This window comes from Engraulis encrasicolus, chromosome 11 (assembly GCF_034702125.1).
Source record: "Engraulis encrasicolus isolate BLACKSEA-1 chromosome 11, IST_EnEncr_1.0, whole genome shotgun sequence".
In the NCBI taxonomy this organism is placed as follows: domain Eukaryota; kingdom Metazoa; phylum Chordata; class Actinopteri; order Clupeiformes; family Engraulidae; genus Engraulis; species Engraulis encrasicolus.
Genome location: NC_085867.1, coordinates 29,410,321 through 29,435,285, shown reverse-complemented (window position 1 = coordinate 29,435,285; position 24,965 = coordinate 29,410,321). Strand labels below are relative to the sequence as shown.

The 24,965-nt window shown below is 43.4% G+C and overlaps 1 protein-coding gene across 1 annotated transcript; it reads right to left on the bottom strand.

Annotated features, from left to right (window-relative positions):
• Positions 1-336: 336 nt before the first annotated feature.
• pip5kl1 (phosphatidylinositol-4-phosphate 5-kinase-like 1) lies at positions 337-24,852 on the bottom strand. Its single transcript, XM_063211299.1, has 10 exons — positions 24,722-24,852; positions 22,931-23,125; positions 14,784-14,834; positions 14,434-14,588; positions 14,002-14,126; positions 13,305-13,339; positions 13,155-13,210; positions 9,778-9,890; positions 7,267-7,429; positions 337-2,629 (listed from the first exon to the last, which is right to left on the bottom strand). The coding sequence occupies exons 1-10, from the start codon at positions 24,734-24,736 to the stop codon at positions 2,122-2,124; spliced, it is 1,416 nt and encodes a 471-aa protein (XP_063067369.1). The 5' UTR covers positions 24,737-24,852; the 3' UTR covers positions 337-2,121.
• Positions 24,853-24,965: the final 113 nt, after the last annotated feature.

Below are 24,965 nucleotides of genomic sequence, written 5' to 3'. Positions count from 1 at the left end.
AAATAAACTCCTTTTTAAAATAGATATTCTTCTCCTTAAAATACAATATTCAATTACAGAAACACAAATAATATGCGTTTTTCTAGGCTGTATATTGGGTATCAGTTTGTACAAGGAAAATATAAGTTTATTTTAACTGTTTCAAAATTACTTCATTTCAAACCCAAAGCAAATAGTTTACATTTAAATTATGTGATGTCATAACGCCATACCACTACAGTAGGCCCTATATCCCTGAAATGAACCATCACCTCACTGATAGCAGTCATAGTAAAAGAAATATTTCACATGTTCGAGCACCACTTCATGAACAGCATTTATTTTCAAATCATAGTAGTATATAATATGTTTTCAAAAATGAAACAATGTAAATGTACTTCTTTGCTGTGGACAACAGAAGCATGGCAAACATAGAAAAAAACAACTGGATCTTCAGGAAAGGACCCATATACGGTATATGATGTGATGCCCATGTCTATGATCTCCTTGGCATAGTAGTCTTGGGTCAGGGCAAGCACCGGAGAGTGTGGCTGGATCCCACTGGATCCCAGTGACAGTCCTCCGGTGCTCGCTGAAACAGTGCTTCTTTGAGGTCTGATGCATATATTGCTTATAAAATTGGAAATTATATTCGTTTGCATATCCTGGAGAAACATTCATGCAAGGTCTTAATGGGTGCACAGGAGGTGTATTCACTAGGCACATGGTTACAGCCATTTTGTCAAATGGAGCAAGACATTACATTATAATTGCTAAAAATGAAAAAATGAAACAAAATGTCAATATCAAAACGTAACATCTTTTGCTTATCCCTGCATGTCATTATATCTTGGATGGGTCATCACCATGTAAAAGATGGTTAATAGAAGATAATGTGTGTGAGTTAAAGTTTTGGCCAGTGGCACACACGATCCATTCCCACCCACCACAGTTCCACTCTGAATACGGTAACCTCCCTAATGACGCAATCTGTCATTGTACATCAGTGCCAAAAACTGAAGGTTTCTCTGCAGTATTACACTACGTATGCTACAGTATTACTGCCGTTAATGCAATGTTTTGGACACTGCAGGGCTTTTTTAAAATAAGGGCTACTGCACACCACCCGCCAAGCTAGCGTGGCCCTAGGCCTATCTCCGTGTTACTGCAATGGCCATGTCATCTGGCCTTTAGCGATGGTCTTTTCATCAGAGGGTTGTCGGTTCAAATCACACCCCTACCAGCACCTTCATCCATGGCTGAAGTGCCCTTGAGCAAGGCACCTAACCCACATTGCTCCAGGGACTGTAACCAATACCCTGTACCTAAATAACTGTATATCGCTTTGGATAAAAAAGCGTCAGCTAAGTGTACTGTAATGTCATTTCATGCTTGTCCCTAAGTGTGACTGTTTATATTCCCAGTTACTCTGATGAAGTTACTGTGATGAAGTATTCCCAGTTACTCTGATGAAGTACTCCCAGTTACTCCGATGACTCATCAAAACATCAGCTTTCAATATAAATAGTTTGGTTTCAAGGAGCGTAGGCAGCCTTCTCTGTTCACTGTTTAAAAACAAAATGCTCATAGAAGATACAGTGTGTGTTGGAGTTCAACTTTTGGCAAACTAAATAGGCTAATGGGAAGCAAGACCCAAAATGACCCCTCCAGTGACACTCTGCAATATCTTCCTTACAGTATGAAGAAATCCTGCACTGAATTACTGCAGTCGATGTAATATTTTGAACAGCAGAAAATAATGTTTTCTTGTTATAAACAGCAGTTTTCATCAGTGTCTGAGTCATTCTTTGGCCAAAAGTCAGACTAAACAATAGTGAGTGAGACCCATGCCAAGTCTTGCAATGTCAAACTGAAACACCTCCCTTACAAAGAAATCCTGCAGTAAATGTAATACACACAAAAAACTGCACTAGCATTGCACTGCATAATGCAATATTTTGAACACAAAATGATTGCAGGCCTGCAGAAAAAAAATGCTTCCCTGTTATAAACAGTTTCTTTCCATACCGTAAGCGTGTTTGAGTTCAACATTTGGTCAACAGTCTGACTAAATGAGCGCGAGAGACCCATGCCTAAACCCCTAAGCACCACTCTGAAACAACCAGGTCCAGCCCTCCTATCCTAGGTGGTGTGGTCCTGTACCCATTGGCAGAGGCGCGTGCAGTACGCCGGGGGGCTGACGGTGGAGAAGGCCTGCCGGGGGTACCTCAGTCTCTTCCACAGGTGCTCCAGCCGCTTCCTGAAGCCGTACACCGTGAATATGTCGATGATGCCGATGAAGTAGCGCTGCTCCGGCCCGTCGATGACGTGCAGCGGGTTCTTGAAGTTGGGCAGAAGCCTGCGGTTCTGGGCCTGGAAGTCCTGGAGTTCTGTTGGGCCGGAAGCCGATCCACGTGCTGCCGCCCCTCCTCCTCCTCCTCCTGGGGTGCTGCTGTCCAGCTCTTCGCCCGCCCCCTCACCACCACCACTATGGTCACCGCTGTCGTCAATATGGGTCTCGGTGACTTGGCACTGACGCGTCACGCAGTCCGTCTGTGACACCAGGATGTCGGAGTCCTCCTCTGGCACGGTGCCTGGCACCGAGGGGGCTGCTCCCGTGTGGGTCGGGCTGGAGGTCGTGATCATAGATCTGGAATGGCAAAGATGCAGAGTGAGGTGAAGTTACTCCAAGCGTTGCATCCCAAGTAGGGTTGCCAACCGTCCCTTGAAATACGGAATCGTCCTGTATTTAGAGATAAAAGTACGGGTTCTGTATTGAACTGAAATGGGACACGGGATGTTAAAATGCTGGAAATTACATCTAAGAAATGCTAAATTTTCGGGGGGACGACCCCCAGACCCCCGGCAAGATCAAGTGTCCCGTATTTTTTTTCATTGACAGTTGCCAACCCTAATCCCAAGTGTGGCTGTCTCTTGTGAGATATTATGTTGCGTTTTCAGTATGGAATGGGTCACACACAAGTTACATTATGTGCTAAATGCGATGTAGCTATGCAGAGAACATTTGCAAACAGGCTGCATGTTAATAGAGCTTAACCAATACATATGGTGTTGTGGAGAAACATTAATAACTTAAAAAAACAAATAATAACATTGAAATGAAATTAATGAAAGCTTCATTGTCTACTTTAGGGGAGTATATCCTGTGATCCTGGTCCATGCAATACTACATCATGGAATAAATTCTGTGTGATTCAGACATCTCAGCATGTAGAAATATACAACTACCGGTAGTCTGCTAAAGTTTGTATCTCAGTCTCATTAACAGGGCTTGGTCTTGGTTTAATAGATTATAATATCATTGGAGCATGTTAGTGTAGCTCTGTGTGGTGTAAATCCTGTTACAGCTTCCAGTCTCTGACTAGCAACCAAACACTGACTTGTTTCCAATGACAAGCTTGAGCGCTATTTCACCCACAAGAGGGTGCAATTGTTAAGTGGGTCCAACACAGTATCTAACCTCCCATCCTCTCTGACGTTGTGATGCAAAGCAAAACGTTACTGACAATTTGCATTTTATTCAATATTTCGCAAAAGCACAACTCAAAGAACATTACTTCATTACAATTGGGATGCTGAAAGTCCCCCATAAGTTGTTATGCCTACGCTGACAGCAGGGAAACTTAATTGTTTTCTCTACAGAGGTGGGGCATCAGTGAAGCAGGAGAGGACAGTAGGTTAGATATTGATTTGGACACTGTAAGTTTAGTCTTAACTGAGTTATGTTTGTTATAAGCTATACACGTCGTAGAGGATATTACATGCCTTCTGGTAACCTTCTTTGAAGCCAGGGCAGAAATAGACCTAAAAACACAAGTGAAATTACCACTTCACCATTACCTGGTTATTATTAACCTTTGTGATGAAGTGGATTTACATACATAATGACCCCATTAAGTAAACAAGGACTTCACTCAAATATGGATTACATATCAGAAAGGAACATGCATGAACATGTATAGGTGTGATATACGACCAGTGCTCAACCAGCATCCAGTGCTCTCCCCCATCGTCCTCCATGACTGAGGTACCCTGAGCGTGGTACCGTCCCGCCGCACTGCTCCCTAGGGGCGCCATTGAGGGCTGCCCCCTTGCACGGGTGAGGCATATATGCAATTTCGTTGTGTGCAGTGTGCAGTGTCCACTTGTGTGCTGTGGAGTGCTGTGTCACAATGACAATGGGAGTTGGAGTTTCCCAACGGGCTTTCACACTACATGTACTTAATGTGTTCTCTACTGTACTGACGCCTCGGTGCATATGATGACCGTGGTGATGGAGATGCCCTGCTGAATAATATTCTGTAGTTGAATTAAGCCAGTGGTTCCCAACCTATGGGTCGGGACCCCCCTTATGGGTCGCCAAAGATCCACAGGGGGTCGCGGAGCCCTCTTGATTTTAAGGGGTTTCGTTTTAAATACATATATATAGACCATGTTGAATAAGACAAAGCATTTAACTAATAAATGCATAGACGCAACAAATTGTAAGTGCTACATTAAACATTTATTCTATATTTGACCAAAGACGAATTGAGGAATAAAATAACTAAAATAAGTTTTCGCAGGAAACGGAGGGCATCTTGTGACTCCGTCTCGTGCGGGCGCTCGCGTGGTTGGGTCACCAAAGCTTACAATAGTAAAAACATGGGTCCCTTAAGAAAAAGGTTGGGAACCACTGAATTATAAGAGCAATATGACCCGAGTGGGAGGGAGGATGTTAACTGACATCCTCCCGGGTGTGGTTCGGCCAAAACGCAGCGCAAATGAGATCCGAGTATAGCGGTTCTCATATACACACTCCAAGAAATCAACATCTCCTGTTCTTATGAAGTCTCATTATTTGTCTTATGTATGTAGGCTACAAATGCTTGGACTATTATGATGACAGGGCGTCGTGCTTGTGTTCAGCCTCTCCGCTTTCTCCGCAGTAGCTATGGAATAGAATGATGGCGAGCTCAAAATACGCAGCCCTGGTTACATTCACCTTCTCCGCAGTAGCTATGGAATAGAATGATGGCAAGTTCAAAATACAGTCTGATACATACTGTATCTCGTCTTGATACAGTAATGTAATGTAATGTAATGTATTGTAATGTAATAGTCTGTACTGACTTCTTGGTGCGCATGATAAGTGTGGCAAATGAGAGGCTCTGGTGGCGCTCGTCTTGATACAGTAAAATAGTAGTAGTATAATAATGTAATGTACTAACCCCAACTCCGATGAAGTTGGGATGTTTGGTAAACAGTGAATAAAATCAAAATGCTATCATTTTCAAAACACTCAATCTATTCATTAGATGGAGAATAGTGAAAAGACAACATATTAAGTGTTAAAACCGAGAAAAAATATTGTTTTGGGGGACATATGTACTCATTTCTAATTTGAGAAATCCAACACGTCTCAAAAGAGTTGGGACGGGGACAATAAATGGCAGCAAATGTCGAGGAAGACTAAAAACAAAACAAAAGACAACACTTAACAGTTAAATACATTAACCGATGAGATGATTTTATATAAAAAACAGTGTTAATTCCTATCTTGGACATGATTTCACCAGCTTAAATGGTGGGTGTATTCCTTGTCATGTTTTGCAATGTTTTCCTTTCTGTAGTGCTTACAGTGTGACAGGTCTTGACCAAAAACCCACCATTTTATCACATGCTGGTCCTTATGATGGAGCCAAACTGTTAAAACATAGTAGAGAATGCAATTTGACCTTACTATGTGGCAGTAATCGAAGATCTCCCTTCAAAATATAATGCATGAGTGGCTTTTCATGCTGTTTAAAACCCATTTATACCATTCAGCACTGTATTTAACTCTACAGATGAGTGAGAACATCTTAACCAATGCACTACTGCATCCGCATGCCATCATGGAGGCTGACTTTTGAAGCTAGCACTAACACAAGTTGGATGGTACATTTTCACTGTAGCACAGGATGTGCAATGCTCTATTATAGTCAAAAAGAATGGACTTCTACAACTTCTGCTGACTTCTGTAAGCAAAGGACAGTTTCCCATGTCTTCTGGGTCTATTTCAAGTGAGCTCAGGTGCTTAGGAGAATGTTAAACCCCTGTGTCATTTTCATGCATTAAGCATTCTTAATATGGTCAATTTTCAATAGCTCTAGCACTCCAGGAATTAGAGTGAGACTACAGCCAATATATATTTCATGATGTCATGAACCTATACAATGATTTTATTAACAAAAATATGTCTTATATACACTCAATTGTGGTAAATCAAAGGGAATTCAAAAATGTATGTAATAACTATGGTAATTATTCCCTTTGCATCTTTAATTCTGAGTGACTCAGCCTCTCTGTGATGATCTTATACCTGGACACCTATATTGTCCGTCAGTACAATTCATTTTGAAATGTTCTTCTTTGTTGTTTTATCTTATTTGGATGTTTACTAAATTTCACTGATCCCCGTCCCAACTCTTTTGAGACGTGTTGGATTTATCAAATTAGAAATGAGTACATATGTCCCCCAAAACAATATTTTTTCTCGGTTTTAACACTTAATATGTTGTCTTTTCACTATTCTCCATCTAATGAATAGATTGAATGTTTTGAAAATGATAGCATTTTGATTTTATTCACTGTTTACCAAACGTCCCAACTTCATCGGAGTTGGGGTTTGTACTGTTAACTGACTTCTTGGTGCGCATGATGAACGAATGAGAGGCTCTGGTTTCTCTCGTCGTGATACAGTAATGTAATGTAATGTAATGTAATGTAATGTAATGTACTGTACTGTAATGTAATGTAATAGTCTAGTGTGTACTGACTTCTTGGTGCGCATGATGAGCGTGGCGAATGAGAGGTTCTGGTGGCGCTCGTCTTTATACAGTACTGTATTGTAATATAAAGTGATGTAATGTACTGTCTCTGGTTGTGATACAGTAATGTACTGTAATGTAATGTAGTGTAATGTATTAACTTGACTTCTTGGTGCGCATGATGAGCGTGGCGAATGAGAGTATCTGGTTTCTCTCATCGTGATACAGTAATTTACTGTATTGTAATAGTCTAGTGTGTACTGACTTCTTGGTGGGCATGATGAGGGTGGCGAATGAGAGGCTCTGGTTTCTCTCGTCGTGATTTAGTAATGTACTTTAATGTAATGTAATGGTCTAGTCACTAGTGTGTACTGACTTCTTGGTGCGCATGATGAGCGTGGCGAATGAGAGGCTCCCGTGGCGCTTGTGTTTATACAGTAATGTACTGTAATGTAGTAGTCTAGTGTGTACTGACTTCTTGGTGCGCATGATGAGGGTGGCGAATGAGAGGCTCCCGTGGCGTTCGTCGTGGTGCAGAGGCTGCTGGGCCAGCAGGAGGCTGTAGTCCAACACGTTCAGCGTCCGCAGGAACGACGTGTCGATCTCCACCTGACGCAGCAGCCAGCCACGCTGCTGATCTACATAGAAAACACACAGATATCAGATACACACACACATACACCATACATACACACGCACGCACACACACACACACAAACACACACACACACACACACACACACACACACACACACAATTACTACATAATCAATTGTCATTGACCGACGCAGTATATCGTGAAAATAAGTATTGCGATTGTCATGACGATTTCTTTGCGCACCCCTAACACACACACACACGCACACACGCACACATGCACACACGCACACACACACACACAGATATCAGATACACTTACTACTGTCACTGTGGGAATTGGCACTGCAAGGTGGCTGGGTTGCGAAATCATCTGTAAGGTAAACTCACTCATAGACACATACTTAGCGAAAAAGATAGGCAGAAAGTGACAGGTGAAAGACGAGATTCCCATTTGTGATTGAGCGAACGATAGCACATACAGTATAAGTGCACAGAAGAGAATGCAACCTCTGTATAACTAATCATCCCACATGAGCAGGGGGAGCCATGACAACGGTGTCCAGTGAGAGCTGTGTGTGGGGGTGATGCCATACCCAGGAGACCATGTTGGAGGAGAGCTCTGCACTGGCCATTCACTCCACTGAACCGGTTAGCCTTATATGATAAATAAATGAAGAGTTCAGATGCAAAACCCCCTAACTGCCTTTTCAGAAAATAATCTTAATTCATTTTTATCTAATACAAAGCTATCAAAATTGAATAGTTTTGCTATTGTATTTATGTAATATAACTATTTATATGTATTATCAAGTACATGAATGTAAACCAAACCAACAACGGGGTTCTCTAAAAATATAGAAGTGCAGGTCTTCAGAAATGGAGTTAGGGGGTTTTGCATCTGAACTCTTCAAATATATAGTATATAAATTAATATCATATGTAAATACACTACGATTCCAACTATGAAACCTCCAGCATTATGACTGTGACTGTGACTGTGTGGCCTGCTAGCGGCGCTGTAAAACGAGGAAGGACAAAATTCTATTCTAAAGAATTCTATTCTATTCTATTCTATTCTATTTTTATTCTATGCTAATTCTATTCTAAATGACTCAACAGTGACAAGTAGTCCATACAACATTTGGGTATCTACAGTACGTATGTCAGAGAAAAACAAACATAAAATGTGCTGGAGTTGCTAGAGTGCAGGACAAACCAGCAGCCCCCTCCCTCCCTTTTTTGGAAGCAAAAACAACTTTGTCCGTAATGCAGTGGTTACCAAACGTTAACTACTGAGAAACCTTTGGAACCTGAAACTAAAACATTTTTGGTTCCGTAACATGGCTAAAATGTATATCTTTCATAGAATTTAAACGGATTACACCACACTCATGATTCAAGGTTCCAAATTATTGCAGATATTTTTCTTTATTTTTTTCACATTTGAAATGCACAAGGAAGGTAAATACATGTATTTACCACACACGTGAATACTGTAATTTATGGCATGGTTACATAATATGAAAGCATATATTCAAGGTCTTTCGAGGTCCCTTCTCTCCACAACAAACCTAGTACCAGTACCTCTGTAACTCCCCTGGGGGTCGCGACCCCTAGTTTGGGAACCATTGCCTTAATCCGCCCTGTCCTGGTAGCCTCTCTTGTACATGTTGATCTCATGTCTGGCTCGAATTCAAATGTGACTAAATCATTGAGCTCAATGTGACCTTCACTCTTCAGTTTTACTGCCTGCGTAGTGTGTACAGTAGGTTACAAAGAATTCTTGTAAACCCTCAGACAGGCACACATGAAGTCACAAACCCTCACAAAGCACAAAGATCTTATCTTATCTGAGAGACATGTATACAGTCTGTTTTCAGCAGCGTATGCACATATCATGCAAACCCATCACATTTCAGATGTTCGGTGAGTCTGTGCACCTTGCAAATGTGCACTGCAGTGGGCCTTGGCAAATGCAAACAAAGAATGTTCCATTTGCTCTCTGCTCCAAAGAATGATTAATTCATTACAGTGAGTTTACAGTAACATGACAGCAATGTGTCATATTACTAGTCTACACAAAGGCATTATCAATGGGCAATGTCTGTGTGTGTTGTTTATCTAGTTTGTGTGTGTGTGTGTGCTCATGCATGTTGTTTACCTCCTGTGTCTGTGTGTATCTCTGTGTGTTTACCTCATGTGCCATGTACGTGCTAGTGTGTGCGTGTGTGCTTGCGTACTTGTGTATATGTCTGTGTCTGTTTCTGTGTGTGTGTGCGTGCGTGCGTGCGTGCGTGCGTGCGTGCGTGCGTGCGTGCGTGCGTGCGTGCGTGCGTGTGTGTGTGTGTGTGTGTGTGCTTGCGTGTGCATTTGGTTGTTTGTTTACCTAGTGTGATGAATTGTCCTTCGAAGTTGAGATCTTTCAGCACTACGATGACCTGGCTGCCTTCTGGGGCGGGGTCTGTCCAGCGGCTCACTTGGCACCCTTTAATATCATACCTGCAGGCACACACACACACACACACACAGACACACACAGACACACACACACAAACACACACACACACAGACACACACACACACACGCACGCACGCACGCACACACAGACACACACGCACGCACGCACGCACGCACGCACGCACGCACGCACACACACAGTGCAGATACAGATACACACACACACACACATACACACACACACACACATGCACACACGCACACACACACAGTACAGACACAAATACACACACACACACACACACACACACACACACACACTTGATTACTTTTATTTGGATCCAAGAGACAAGCAACAGGGTACAAGATCCAAATATTTTGCAAAAGGTATTTGACATGTTGATAGATCTTAGGGACTACACACTTTTACATATAGTACCAGTCCTCTTATTGTCCTCACATACAAACACACACTTTAATGTAATTTATGTGTTAGCCCACACATGCATTTGCACACACATCCTCTAATGTTATAGTTGCCAATCCAGCTTCCGCATCAGCACCACACACACACACAACCACACCTTTTAATATCGCACTTGCCAAAGAAGGCAACATCACACACACACACACACACACACACACACACACACACACACACACACACACACACACACACACACACACACACACACACACACACACACACACACACACACACACACACACACACACACACACACTGTTTACACCGTTTAATATCGTATGCCCCACCCACACATACAGCACACACTCAGCTCCTGTAAGGTAAACCTGCCTACTGCACCTCACTTCATCATGTATACTTTTTAGCAAATATTCAAAAGAAAAGGGACACTGACACTGAAGAAGGTGAAGACCGAAACGTCTGACGGGCAATTATAAAGTAACTAGATGTGCTGTCTGGTCTCTTTTCTTTTGAATGATTTCTTACAGAATGAGCCCCTAGATGCATTTTACTTCTGTTGAGTTGAGCATGTTATAAAGCGTATTCGGGTTTTTTTTTTAAGAAAATGCCATAAATGTAACGGGACCAGGGAAGCTGACAAGGGGGGACATAGAGGTCAGCTGTCCCGGGCCTATGGAGTTGGAGGGCCCATAATTTGGTCCTCATTACATTGAATGTATTGGATGGGGGGCCCTTTCAGATGACTTTGTCCTGGGCCCAGCCAAAGCTGTCAGCGGCCCTGAACGGGACAGTAGACAAAACGCCCTACTACAGCTTGATGGAGAAGCCAGACCACCGTGTATCTACGTATAGCTGTTTGTATTGCCATGCTTAGCATTGCCATTGTGAGGGCAGGGCACGGTGGCTCAATGACCTAAGACGCCATACCATTACGCCGGCGCCCTGGATTCGATTCTGACCCGAGGTCCATTGCCTAAGCCATTTTTTTTTAAAGCATTGGCTTTATAGGCAGGGAAAAACATTCAGTGTGATGTCTGCACAGTAGAAAGGACTATTCACGTAAACCAGGCTCGTACGAAATTCCGAATTGAATGAATTTGCATTCAAAGTAATGCCATAATACGAACACTAGGTGGTGTCATTACCTTGAATTTCTTTGAATTTAAGCTACACCTCCTATTGAGAGTACATAGAACACCACCACCTAGTGTTCATATTATGGCATTGCTTTGAATTCAAATTCATCCAATTCGGAATTTCGTACAAGCCTGACGTAAACAAGACCAACCTTTTCAGAAGCTAAACAGCATTTTGACTTTCTGTACAAAATTGCAAGACTTCGAAAGGCTCCTGTGCGCACACACATAAAATGATAGATCATAAAAAGCTTGATGAAAACTAAAAAGGAAAACTAAAGGCTATTCAATGAGGTAATTTGCGGTGCTGTAGTTGCAGAGTGCATGCATACTGAGAGGGCTCTGTTCAGTGTGAAAACAAATTTGCTTTGCCTGATGAAGACCTGAGGGTTGAAATGTCGCGCTCTCATTATTAAATTTAACACAGAAGGCAAGCAGAGTTGAGGACTTTATTCACTCTACCTGAATTTAGGCCATGATGACCTTACCCTGTTAGCAAGGCTGCCATCAATCTAAAGTGTAATTTATTCCAAGAACTTATTATAGTACTTCTTATGAGGTGTAAGTAAGGTGCTGATGATAAATTAACTGAGGCTTCCAAACAAACTTCAGATACAAAGATATAACCTTTGTACATCCTGTTTTATATTGTTTACAAGGACAAGGCTACGTTCTGATGAGAGGTGAAATAAGGTCTCTCAGTGCAGTGCTCTAAGCAAACAAATAATCAATATGATGTAAATGGACATTGATCCATCCATTCAGTTGCATGACATAAAGGAGAGAGGGGGGTGAGTGAGAGAGAGAGAGAGAGAGAGAGAGAGAGAGAGAGAGAGAGAGAGAGAGAGAGAGAGAGAGAGAGAGAGAGAGCGAGAGAGAGGGGTGTCAGAGATGACATAACCTGAATGAGTAAATGGTACCGACTCACGACCACAGTTGTCACAGTTGTCAGTGGCCTCATGTCACTTTCAATGGGGACTCACCCCAGTCTCTTTTACATATCATGTTCATGTACTGTAGGCTGGTGCCAGATTGGACGATGCTTTTCTATTTCTGATGTTATTTGTCTATGCTAGTGTGGTCGTACAACAGAATCTCTAGGATGCATTTTTAGAACTGCAATGTCCCTAAGGTTTCAGATGTCTACAGTAGAGAAATTATGTCCTGACTTTAAGTATCGTGCACCTTGAATTACATTACAACATGGTGTTGGCTCTAACTGTATCTAGGGTGTCTAAATCACATTACTAGGCTGGGCAGCCTCGCCATAGTGGCCGAACTTAATATTCATTTTACAAAACGGACGAAATGGATGAAATTGTGCATGCATGCTCTTAATACTCAGTTAAATTTCACACACACTCATCAATTTCACACTTTCCCATCATACTGTATATGGTGGTTCAAACGTGCTTCCACATATTGTGTTGCATATAGTTTGAGCTGTTTCTTTGGCCTGGACCCACTCATATTCCTCTGACGCACAAAATTACATGTTGAAGTCCTCTTACGCTGTACATTAATGGTGTATGTGGGCCAACTGTAATACACATTTGAAAAAATCTCGCAGGCCAAATAAATTGACTACATGGGCCAGATTTGGCCTGAGATTGAGATTGCTGCTCTAGGTGATGGTCCTACTGATTACATTTGTTGGTGCTGAAATTTTGTTAAAGTATGTTTAGTGTCTTAGCAAAAATAATAATTCGATGTTAACTCACCTGGCCTGTATTCTCTCATCTGGATAAAAGACACTCTGCATGACAATGAAATATTTCTGCAAAAAAAAAGATCAAATATGAGATCTCTGACAAGTGTGCTTCAATCGAGATGAGGTACTGTATTACACAGATGCTTAAAGAAACACATACCTTTGGTTGGTGGGGAATTTTGATTCGATGAACACCTTTGACAAGAAATTACACTTTCACCATAAGAGACATTGAAAAGAGACCATTTGGACATATGTAAAATAAGAAATCAGAGATGGGGCAGTTGTGGGCAGAAACAGAAAGTTGCTAGTGTAAAGGGTTACATCCCATTGGTACGACAGCCCATTAGTCCGACCACATTGGGCATAGTACGTGTGTGGTGACCACACACGTACTATGCCCAAACCAAAACAATTCCTAACCCTAACCGTCATTAAAGGCACGTTCTGTCAGTGTACAATTATTTTAGCAGTATAGTTTTGCAATTATTCACTTATAAGTTAACTGAAAAGTTAAAACTATGCCCAAACCAAAACAATTCCTAACCCTAACCGTCATTATAGGCATGTATGCAGCCTGTTAGCTCAGTAGACTTAGCGTTATGATCCTCTATGGCTTATTGTCTGGGCTGTCGGACTAATGGACTGTCTGACCAATGGGCAGACCCCGGTTCAAAGTGCCCTTGAGCAAGGCAGCTAACAGAGATCGTAACAATACCCTGTACCTAAAATAACTAAATCAAAGAGCAAGGTCCAGCTAAGCGTAATCTAATGCAAATAATGTGATAATAATGAAAACGGATACCTTTGCTCTGTTTATACCAATGTAAGAGTATCCACATGTAAGAGTATCTCACCCAGAAATTTAACCAGGAGGGAATGGGGATATTTCTCTAGATGCTCCATGTAGATTTTGAGGTTGGACAACAGGAACCGAACCTCTCTTTTGTTCTGTGTCTTCAGGAAGAAGCGTTTATCATTTCTGTGTAAAATGTGATTAGGAAACACCATTAAAATGCAAAGTGTGTGTGTGTGTGTGTGTGTGTGTGTGTGTGTGTGTGTGTGTGTGTGTGTGTGTGTGTGTGTGTGTGTGTGTGTGTGTGTGTGTGTGTGTGTGTGTGTGTGTGTGTGAGAGAGAGAGAGAGAGAGAGAGAGAGAGAGAGAGTGTCTGTGTGTTTGTGTGAAGGTCTGCAAAACACTGGCTTGCATATAGTAAATCACCAGCACAGCATCCCAATGTGCAATGCCATGGCAGCAGTGCCGCGGTGGTGACTATAATAATAACTCACGTTAGGAAGAAGTCGGCTTTGCTCTTGGAGTTGCTGATGAACTGCAGGTAGTGTCCTTCGGAGGAGAGGGAGTGCTGGTATTCCTTCTCCGTCATCCCCAAAGAGCGACGCAAGCCGGCAAAAACGGGCCCAGCATACGAGTCCATCCTGAACTCCTGAAGTACATAGGAAAATATGGGGAGAGAAAAAATATGTTTGAGAAACTTGCTTGTGGTAATTTAATGATTATGTTAGATTAAGAATACAGGTCAGGTCTATATACTGCATATATACACACGTGTATATACATGTATATAGAGCAATTCATGTGTAAAGTCAGTGACAAATGTATAGTAACAAATATAGCATACCTTATGAATCATAGTGACTTCCATCCCAAAGTCATCGTCACACAGTTCCTCCTGCAGTAAAGAGGAAATGACATCACAATGTGACTGTAAATAGTAACAATCGACACTCCTTTTATGAGAGAAACACAAAAATAGTGTGGTGAAGTGTGGCCTAGTGGCAGTGGCCTGTGTTATGGCAACAGGGATGTGGAGATGAATATAGAGAGAGTAATTCCACTGTGAGTAGTGGTGTGTGTGTGTGTGTGTGTGTGTGTGTGTGTGTGTGTGTGTGTGTGTGTGTGTGTGTGTGTGTGTGTGTGTGTGTGTGTGTGTGTGTGTGTGTGTGTGTGTGTGTGTGTGTGTGTGTGCACGTGCATGTGTGTGTGTGCTCCCATCCACTGAATTGCTGAGTCAACCTGCTTTGTCTCTCCCTCTCTCTATGGTCACAGGACAACCCTCAATCACATGTGTTTGTGTGTGTCCGTGTATGAGTGTGTGTTCGTATATGAGTGTGTGTCCGTGTCCGTGTGCGTGTGTGTGTGTGTGTGTGTGTGTGTGTGTGTGTGTGTGTGTGTGTGTGTGTGTGTGTGTGTATATGAGTGTGAGTGTGTGTGTGTGTGTGTGTGTGTGTGTGTGTGTGTGTGTGTGTGTGTGTGTGTGTGTGTGTGTGTGTGTGTGTGTGTGTGTGTGTGTGTGTGTGTGTGTGTGTGTGTGTGTGAGCCACTGCCCCGTGACCTCTCCCTGTCACCGTCACAAAAGAGTCACAGTTCAGTTTTTACAGCTCTGGCGTCATTCACAGTTTGTATCAGTAGCCCCAACCAGTTCTGCGTTTCCCAAAAATTCTCAAGTAGCACTTGGGCCTAAGTAGCTACTAAGCCACTACTAAGTAACTACTGCAAATAGACTAGCAAAGTACTGTTCCATCCCTGCCATCATAGGCAGTTTGTCCATCTGGAGACGGAAGTGCCATGTATATCCATAGAAAATATTGGACTGATTAATTGATTATCTCTCTTACAACTCTGCTGTGATTTCCAGCAATGTTTGGATCTGTGTATCTTTTAATGGGCTGCCATCTAAATAAAAGTATTCAAATGTGTGTGTCTGTGTGTGTGTGTGTGTGTGTGTGTGTGTGTGTGTGTGTGTGTGTGTGTGTGTGTGTGTGTGTGTGTGTGTGTGTGTGTGTGTGTGTGTGTCTGTGTGTGTGTGAGCCACTGCCCCGTGCCCTCTCCCTGTCACCGTCACAAAAGAGTCACAGTTTGGTTTTTACAGCTCTGGTGTCATTCACAGATGGCATCATTGGCCTCAAACAGGGCTGTGTTTCTATGTATCAAAAATAGGTCTCTGATCATCATTAAAGGTTTATCCATACATGGACTTTGCACAAGCATTTTATTTACATGTGCAAGAAAAATACAGCATGAAGGCTTATAAAATCATTGTATATACACACTTTTAGTGCTGTGATAGGGAGAACCTCATACTTTTTTTGGGGGGGGGCAGCTTTTTATGCCTTAATTGTGAGAGGACAGTTATAGAGAGACAGGAAACATGTGAGGAGAGAGAGACGGGGAAGGCTTGGCAAATGACCAGGGCCAAAATCGAACCCCGCGATCGTCAGTGTTCCAGTAACAGGTATTGTCATATACTGTAACATTGCATCATGCCAGCTCACCCCAACACACCTCCCCTTGTGTTCAGCAGTGCACACCCTGTTGCTGCCCCCATTTTGCCTCACCAGCTGCACAATCTGAATGGCGCCTACAGAGCCAGCCAGCCAAACACTTCTGTCCTTTGTGAGAACAGCGCAGGGCAGCAGCGGTTGTTTGGGACACAGCCTGGCCCTGTGTTCGCCTGCTTCCCACCCAGCACACAGGGATGGATTTATGATTCCATGGGCCCCTGGGCCAGACAGCAAGAAAGCCCCCCCTCCATGGGTGCTGCTACTGTACAAAACGATACATGATTTTACAGTCCACTGAATGTCGTTGGGGGTATGGAGGGTAGTCTGAGACATTTTTGAAAATATTGTTGATAAAAGTGCATTTTTTAAATGCAATATGAGAAAAGGAATTTAGATGCTTGGGCTTCAGTGCCTCCTTGACTCTTGGCCCCCTGGGCCTGGGCCCGGTAGGCCCGTGTAGTAAATCTGTCCTTGCAGGCACAGGCCATATAGGCAGGGGGAGAGGATGAGGGTGTAGGGTGAAGGGCGTAGGGCAGGGGTGGGGAACCTATGTCTCGAGGGCCGTTTGCGGCCGTTTTATACGGCCCCCCATATAGTTTTAATGTCATGCAGCTTCACATGAATATATGACATATTTTGCAAAGGAAACTTAGAAAATACATTTGCAATGCAATTAAGTTACATTCAGGGGACCTACAGAATGTGGGTCTGTTTTAAAGGTGGCTGCCTTCAATATAGGCCTAAAGTGCAGGGGGAAATCCTGATTTGGGTTCATCATACGGCCCTCGGAAGACTTTTACGGCCCTCAGATGAATTTGAAGTGGCCCTACGAATGAAAAAGGTTCCCCACCCCTGGTCTAGGGTGAAGGGTGATGGAAGTGGAGGTGGAAGTGGCACAGGCAGTGTTGTGGAGAACAGCATCTATAGGGAGCGTTGTCTCTCATCAGGCAGAAATAAAACAGCCATGGCCTTATGGGAAGGGATTTGGTCTTAGCCTCAGAAGGAATCCCACCCATATCCATATGAAGAGTGGTCCAGAAAAACAGGCCGTAAGCAAGGGGAAGAGGGAGAGAGAAAGGGAGAGGGAGGAGGGAGAGAGGGGAGGAGGGAGGGAGGCTTGAGGGTGGTAACGTTGGAGAGGGAGGGAGTGTTGTCTACATGAGCTGCAATCTTCTCTCTCTCTCTCTATAGGGACCGTTGTCTCTCATCAGACTTAAATAAAACTAGCAACCCTCCAAACAACAACCCCCTTCAGGGTATAGTATCTCCTCTAAGGAGCTTTCCGCGGAGGGGATTGGCGGCACACGCCTCTCAGGCTGCATATGGCTCCCCTTAAACATCTAATTACAGGCCTCGTTAGCATGTGTTTGATCATCTTCGACATCCTCCTGACAAGGTCTCCTCTTGACCTTCCGTCATTCGCTTCGTCCTACATCAGTGTTTCCCAAACTAGGGGTCGGGACCCCCAGGGTGGTCGCGGACAAAAGGGACATTGCATAAAAACGGGAAATCTACAGGTTAACAGCTAACAATTCCATAATTTGGTCAGTGACATTATTCACTATGGTTAGTATGGTTACATAGATGCACAAAGTATTTGCTGTCCTGTGGATTTCTAGCAATATTAGCGGACAAACTATTATTTGAAAATCTAGCATGGAATAGAATGGACAAAACAATGCCCAGACAGTGACCATTAATAGGTTGTCCGCTATTATTGCTAGAAATCCATTGCTAGGCTAAGTCGAAGGTGGGTGGCCGGTGGGGTGGGGGGGTTGCGAAAATATTCTTAAGTTCAAAAAGGGGTATACGCTGAACAAGTTAGGGACCACTGTCCTACATGTTGAACATGATGAGCAGTCACAGGTCACTCATGCCCTTAATCAAGAGGAGACATGTGGTGTGGTTGAAGGACACTGAAGTGGTTTGCCGAAGGAGAGTGGTTGGGTTTTTATAATGCGTGTAACGCTAATAGCAAATTATCAAAGGTCTGCATCTGCTCACAGCTAGCTTTGCAGATGAATACAAAAATAAAGCAAGAGCTCTGCTGCTCCATGTCTGAATAAACATGAGCCATTGTTCACTTGTGAGGAGACGCGCATGTAATATTTCAACATTTAACACACAATTTTTCTTTCCATGTACCATGATGACAGATATAATCAATGATCTTCTAATAGCCTTGATCAGATTCAAATTAATTCACCAGATTCAGCATGAAGAAAGAGAACACAACAAACAATGAAGGCTTGAGCTCTGCAAGCTCGCTTTGCACCAGACACATTCATCAAATTCTTTGTTCAGCAAGAAAAACATCACCAACAGACAATGGAGGGATGAGCTTTGTCATGTTCTACTGTTACAAAAAGTCGCCTAAGGTCTGTATATGGAGGCTCGCTCTCTCGCTCTCTAGGTTTAGTCTCTCCATAGTGGCTCATAGACTGAGCCTTCCAAATGTTCTCTGATACACTGTAATACATTGCAGTCACTTAAACTTAAAAAACTAAACTGTCCTGCTGCCACCCAACTTGGGACTTTGCTTTCTGACTTACTTTTTAAAGTGCAACTGGCTTACAATGTTTTATTGTGTAGAATGTTTCACTATTATCACATGATATCTTGAAGAGCTGTAAACTTAATTTGCCTCAAGCGGCTAAGTGAGAAGAAAAGCAATGTCTTCAATTATACTTTCCAAAAACATTTGTTTATCATGGCAGAAAATTCATGTAACAAAAAAACTCATGTCCATTCACATAAGCAAACATATAACAAGCAGTGAAAAAATATGTCATATTCCAATGAACTGTACAGAAGTCACAGCACATGTATGACAAATAGATGCTGCTGTGGCCCCTTCTGTTTGCCATGAACTCACCACCTGACTCGACAATGTCATCCGACATCCACTCACACGGCTTCTTCTTTCACTACGATGCTGCTGATACTCAGCTATACCTGTCCTTCCAGACAGATGACCACACGGTTCCTGTATGCACGGACATCCGCCTGTCTCTCTCTCTTTGACCTGTCAGCATGGATGAAGGAACACCACTCGCAGCTGAGCCTGTCTAAAACTGAGCTCCTAGCGATCCCAGTCCACAACTCAATCTGTCATGATATGACCCTCAAGATGAGGTCTGCCAAAAAAAGGCTGGGCATCATAATTGATGGCCGCCTGTCCTTCTCTGAGCACATCGCCTCGGTTGCTTCGTCATGCCGCTTTGCACTGTTCAATATACAGAAAATCAGTCCGTTTCTGTCTGACCATCATCACCATTGCTGCTACCTTCTTGTGCAATAAAACCATTGCAACTGTTTTTTTTGATGATTACTGTATGTCCTTGTTACTAAGTCACTTTGTGTCCAGCAAAATCGAATGTAATAACAATGGCTAGCTAGAATGAGCAACAAACAACAAATGAAATCATTCTCTGTGTTACTCTGATCATCTGCAAAGGCAAGACATGGAAGGTCCTCTACTAAAATTGCTATCCGGCTTTTTGGCAACATGAGGTAACCATTTCCTGAAATCATAGTGCAGCAGGAGGATGCATTGCAATACATGCATTGTGTCAGCATAATCACATGTTTCATCACTTGGTAGTTGCTACTAAAACAGTACATTTTAGACAACCTTATTGGACAACACCTGTCTTTCAAGCGTATTCTGTACTTCAGAGTGATGTTATTTGGTTATTAATATTGATTGATACTGTATGCATTCATCCATTTACTCAGTCCCATACTGTCATTGTTTTGAATAAACAAGTATGGCAATCTACTATTTGGGCAGCATCATTTTGCATTCTCTTTGCTATCCACTGCATTTATTCAAAAGAACTGGGCTCTGCGCTTCCTGAGCATTGTCTATCATTTCTCTCCAAAGTTTAGGACATTTCATGCACACCACTTCTCAGGAAGAGTTAAATAGTCACGTTTGTCATGTCACCAGCCCCATTGACAAAACATGTGAAAGTGAAAGCTCACCTGGAAACTCCAACTCCCATTGTCATTGTGACACATCACTCCACTGCACACAACAAAATTACATTCATGTCTCTCCCATGCAAGGACGCAGCCTCCAATAGCGCCCCAAGGCAGTAGTGCGGCTGGTTTATTACTCCCCTCACCAGCCTGGCGGGTCGGGAGTCAAACCGGTAATCTTTGGGATACAAGTCTGACACCCTAAGTGCTTACCCAATGACTGCCCTCACAAGGGGGGAGGGGGGTTGCACAAGTGTGTCTGAGCCACCAGCCCAGTAAAGCACTGGTACAGCACGGGTAGGGTTGTTTATGCTGGTGAAAATTGGGCCAATGTTGTCCACTGTGCCAGTGGGCCATTCCAAAACAACATCATACCATTTCATATCCATGTCACATGGCCCAGCATAGTAGACCTTCTCTATGGTATCGATCATGTTCTGGTAATGAGTTCAGTAAGCAACCAATGGCAATGAGAAGACACAAAAGGGCTTAAAGCACTCAGGAGACTGTGCAAACAATGTTACTCAGGTGCTCATCTGTAGCGTCTAAGTCGTAGAAGTTTAAGTCCAAAAAAGGAAGAATGAGTAGAGGCAATCTAAGATTTGAGAAAATATTTGTAAAAGATCTTCAGACTGAAGGAAGGTCAGCAGACCGAAAGCTTGGCTGATTAAAAAATAACACAAAGATAATTTAAGTGTGCAGACATTTTTCTTTCTATTTTGCACAAAATATCTTTAATATAACATGGCAAATCTGTGTAAAAAAACCCACATGGGCCTATGCATTCGGGCCATATTGGCCTTCATCCGGGCATGTTATTTAGTTATCAATATTGATTGATTTATTCTATACATTCATCCACTTACTCAGTGCCATACTTGGTTTTGAATAAACAAAAATGGCAGTCTGCTATTTGGGCAGCTTAATTTTTCTTTCTCTTGAGAGCTTAATTTTGCATTCTCCTGAGCATTGTCTATCGTTTGTCTCACTTCTCAGGGAAAATTTAAATAGTCTATTCGGGCATGCCCTGATGACGGCCAATATAGCCCCAACGCATAGGCCCATGTTTTTTTAAAAGATTTACCATGTTATATTTAAAGATTTTTTTTAAAATTCTCAAATCTCAGAGAGCCTCAGCAATGTTCTGTATGTGTAACATTTCCTTCCGTATTTTTTGAATTTTGTAGTGCGCTACACTGTGTACTCACATGCAGTGTGTTGTCTATGTGCCATTTCACCGTTTGCTGTATGCGCCATATCATATGGCACTACATGGAAGGCCTATGCATTCGTGTTGTGGTGTGATGTGCTGTGCTGTACTCACAGGTAGTGGGTTGTCGATTGGTATTAGATGACTGCAGACAGGTTCCAACAACCAACAAATGCCAAACAAGCTCCTAAACTCCCCCATCATTCGCCATGTGTTCTGCATGTATGCGACTGCGTGCACACAAGGATGGTTAACCCCTTAACGCAGAGCCTCTGTTGTAACCTCACCAAAATGGTAATGACCAAGTCTTAATCGGTTACCTGAGACTCCATGCACTGTCATAGCATTGTTGTAATGATGAAGTTGAGTGTTTTCAGCAAAACCTGAATAGGTCCGCCCAGGATTGCACTGGAACAAAAAACATTTTCAGGCAAGGCCGGCCCGCCAGGCATTGAGACAGACAAAGACGCCTGCTGTGAGTACATTTTAGTCATATATTATGGGCTATTTTGACCACAACAGCCAAAATGAATATTTCAATCTGACTTGGAAAGGTCAGCCATGGCAACATGGGGACTGTAAATACCACTACATTGAGGGGAGGACCAGGCCAAAATAATCTACAGTCCACGGGGCGAATGTCATGTATGCCTTATGACCAATCCAGCCATTTCCTGAAAAATTGAGGTAACCATTTCCTGAAATCACTGTGCAGCAGGAGGATGCATTGTAATACATGCATTGTGTCAGCATAATCACATGTTTCATCACAGTCCACGGGGCGAATGTCATGTATGCCTTATGACCAATCCAGCCATTTCTTGAAAAATTGAGGTAACCATTTCCTGAAATCATTGTGCAGCAGGAGGATGCATTGCAATACATGCGAGTGTCATGTCTGCCTTATGACCAATCCAGCCATGGGCCCGACACCAGTCCCATCTGTAGTGAGAGCCTAGGGAGGAGGTTACTCAGTAGCGGGTAGTGGGTTGTGGATGGTGTTGTGAATGGTTAAGGAGGTTACTGAGTAGCGGGTAGTGGGTTGTGGATGGTGTTCTGGATGGTTAAGGAGGTTACTCAGTAGCGGGCAGTGGGTTGTGGATGGTGTTGTGAATGGTTAAGGAGGTAACTGAGTAGCGGGTAGTGGGTTGTGGATGGTGTTCTGGATGGTTAAGGAGGTTACTCAGTAGCGGGCAGTGGGTTGTGGATGGTGTTCTGGATGGTTAAGGAGGTTACTCAGTAGCGGGTAGTGGGTTGTCGATGGTGTTGTGAATGGTTAAGGTTACTCACGGCCACTGGGTTGTCGATGGTGTTCTGGATGGCTGCGGACAGGCCCTCCTTCATCATGCAGGTGAGGCCGTAGAACTCGTGCTGCGGGTCGATCTCGAAGAGGCCCAGGAGCTTCCACTGCTGCCGCAGGCCGCCCCACCTCCGCCGCTTCACCGTACGCGACCGCGTGGCCTGCCCTGAGCCCGACATCTCCATCTAACACGCGCACACACACATGCAGAAACACACACACACACACACCGGCATGCCCGCATGCACGTGCGCACAAGCACACACACACACACACAAGCACACACACATGCATGCATGTGCACACACACGCAAACAAACACACCCTTGTTATGGCCTAATAGGTCCGCTCTCTGGATATAAACATAGACTTTATGATTGGCTCATTATCAGAAATAGAGCAGATCAAGTCTCTGAGTGGAAGACTTCTACAAGCTCTACAAGCTCAATCTCTCTCTCTCTCTCTCTCTCTCTCTCACACACACACACACACACACACACACACACACACACACACACACACACACACACACACACACACACACACACACACACACACCACAGTACTGTAGCCTACATCATTGAGTATGTGGCAGATGAGAATTAGTCTCTTAAAAGACCGTAAGTAATCAGTTTCATTGCCATGCCACTTTGCAACATCAACTAATTACTTCCCCTGTGGGGCAGAGTCAGACTGTCAAGTCTGAAGGCGGAGTATTGTTCTGCATGGGAAAAACACTGAGCAACAATTGTTTTGGCTGTGTGTGGGAACGGCAAGAGCGAGGTATGAATGCTGTATCCCATATGGGGTTGTGTGAGGTCCACAGAAAATAGAGGCACACCATTATTGGCAACGCATTGATCTTTTTTTCATGTTTACTGCAGTTTGCCTCCAGTGTAAGCAATCAATGGACAGCAGCCATTTACCCACGCGCCTAATGCACTGCTGTTTTATCCTGCTAATGATCTTTTATTCCATGAGTCCATGCAGTGCTGCAGTCCAAATATTAACCCACATTTTCCTTAGCAATTAATTTTTCTTTCTTTCTTCCTTCCTTTTTTTCTTTATTTCTTTCCTTCTTTCTGTTTTCCTTCTACCCTACCTACCCTATGGCCTTAATGGGAACCAGTGGTGCCTCGCTGTGATGACTTATTAACAACATTAACCAGCATCTGTTTCCCTGGGCAACAAGCAACAGGAGAAAGGAGTGTGTGTTCATAGAAACCATTATGCTACTCGTCACGTGTGTCTGATGGTGAACACGGAAACTATTCCCTTGACAGTAAAATACTTCTATCGCAGCCAATAAAAGTTACCTTTCCCCGAAGCACATGACAAAATGTCATCACACACACAGGGGTTCGACTGAATTACGAGCGAATAGACGGCCGTCTGTCCGCCTGAGATGATGGAAATCAGCTGATCTGGGTAAAGGACATGGGACATGTTCACACCCCTCTAGCATGGATTACTTTTGGATGAACAAAGTTGTGATTGCGCACCATTGAGTGACAACGCGCATTATAGCCTAGCCATTCTTCGAGCTAGAAACACCATTCGATGAACTAGGCCATAACTAAAACGGCAAGCTGCGCTCACAAAATTCCACGGATAATGGCTCGTCAATAGCAGACTGTTTACAATATTCAGTCAACAGGCCTATTATGAGTCAAGGTTTTTAACCGTTACGATAAAAACGCGTTGCAAAGCCAAGAAAACCACAATGATGTCTGTTCCATTAAATGGAATCAAAGAAACGACAGATGGATACGCTTACACACCTCCGTGTGGCTCATTTTGTGTCCGCTGCTCTCAGTTCCCCAGTCCGGCAATCCGTTGCGTGGTTCGGGGCATCAGCGCATTCTTTCCACCCTCAGTTGACATTGCAATCTGTAGAGATGCGCGTGCCGCCCTGGTCAATCCCTCGCCTCGTGTGCTATTGTAGGCAGCGCCCCTCTCTCTGCCAGTGGCACAGAACTCTACCCTCTCGCGCGCGCGCTGTCACCGGAGAACGAGACATGTGCG

Bases quoted from the DNA above. Each gene is read 5' to 3' on its own strand.
- pip5kl1 (XM_063211299.1), bottom strand. The intron at 14,835-22,930 runs GTGAGTAACCTT...TCTTTACTGCAG, and splicing joins CCATCGACAACCCAGTGGCC to GAGGAACTGTGTGACGATGA. The intron at 2,630-7,266 runs GTCAGTACACAC...TTGCCATTCCAG, and splicing joins CTCATCATGCGCACCAAGAA to ATCTATGATCACGACCTCCA.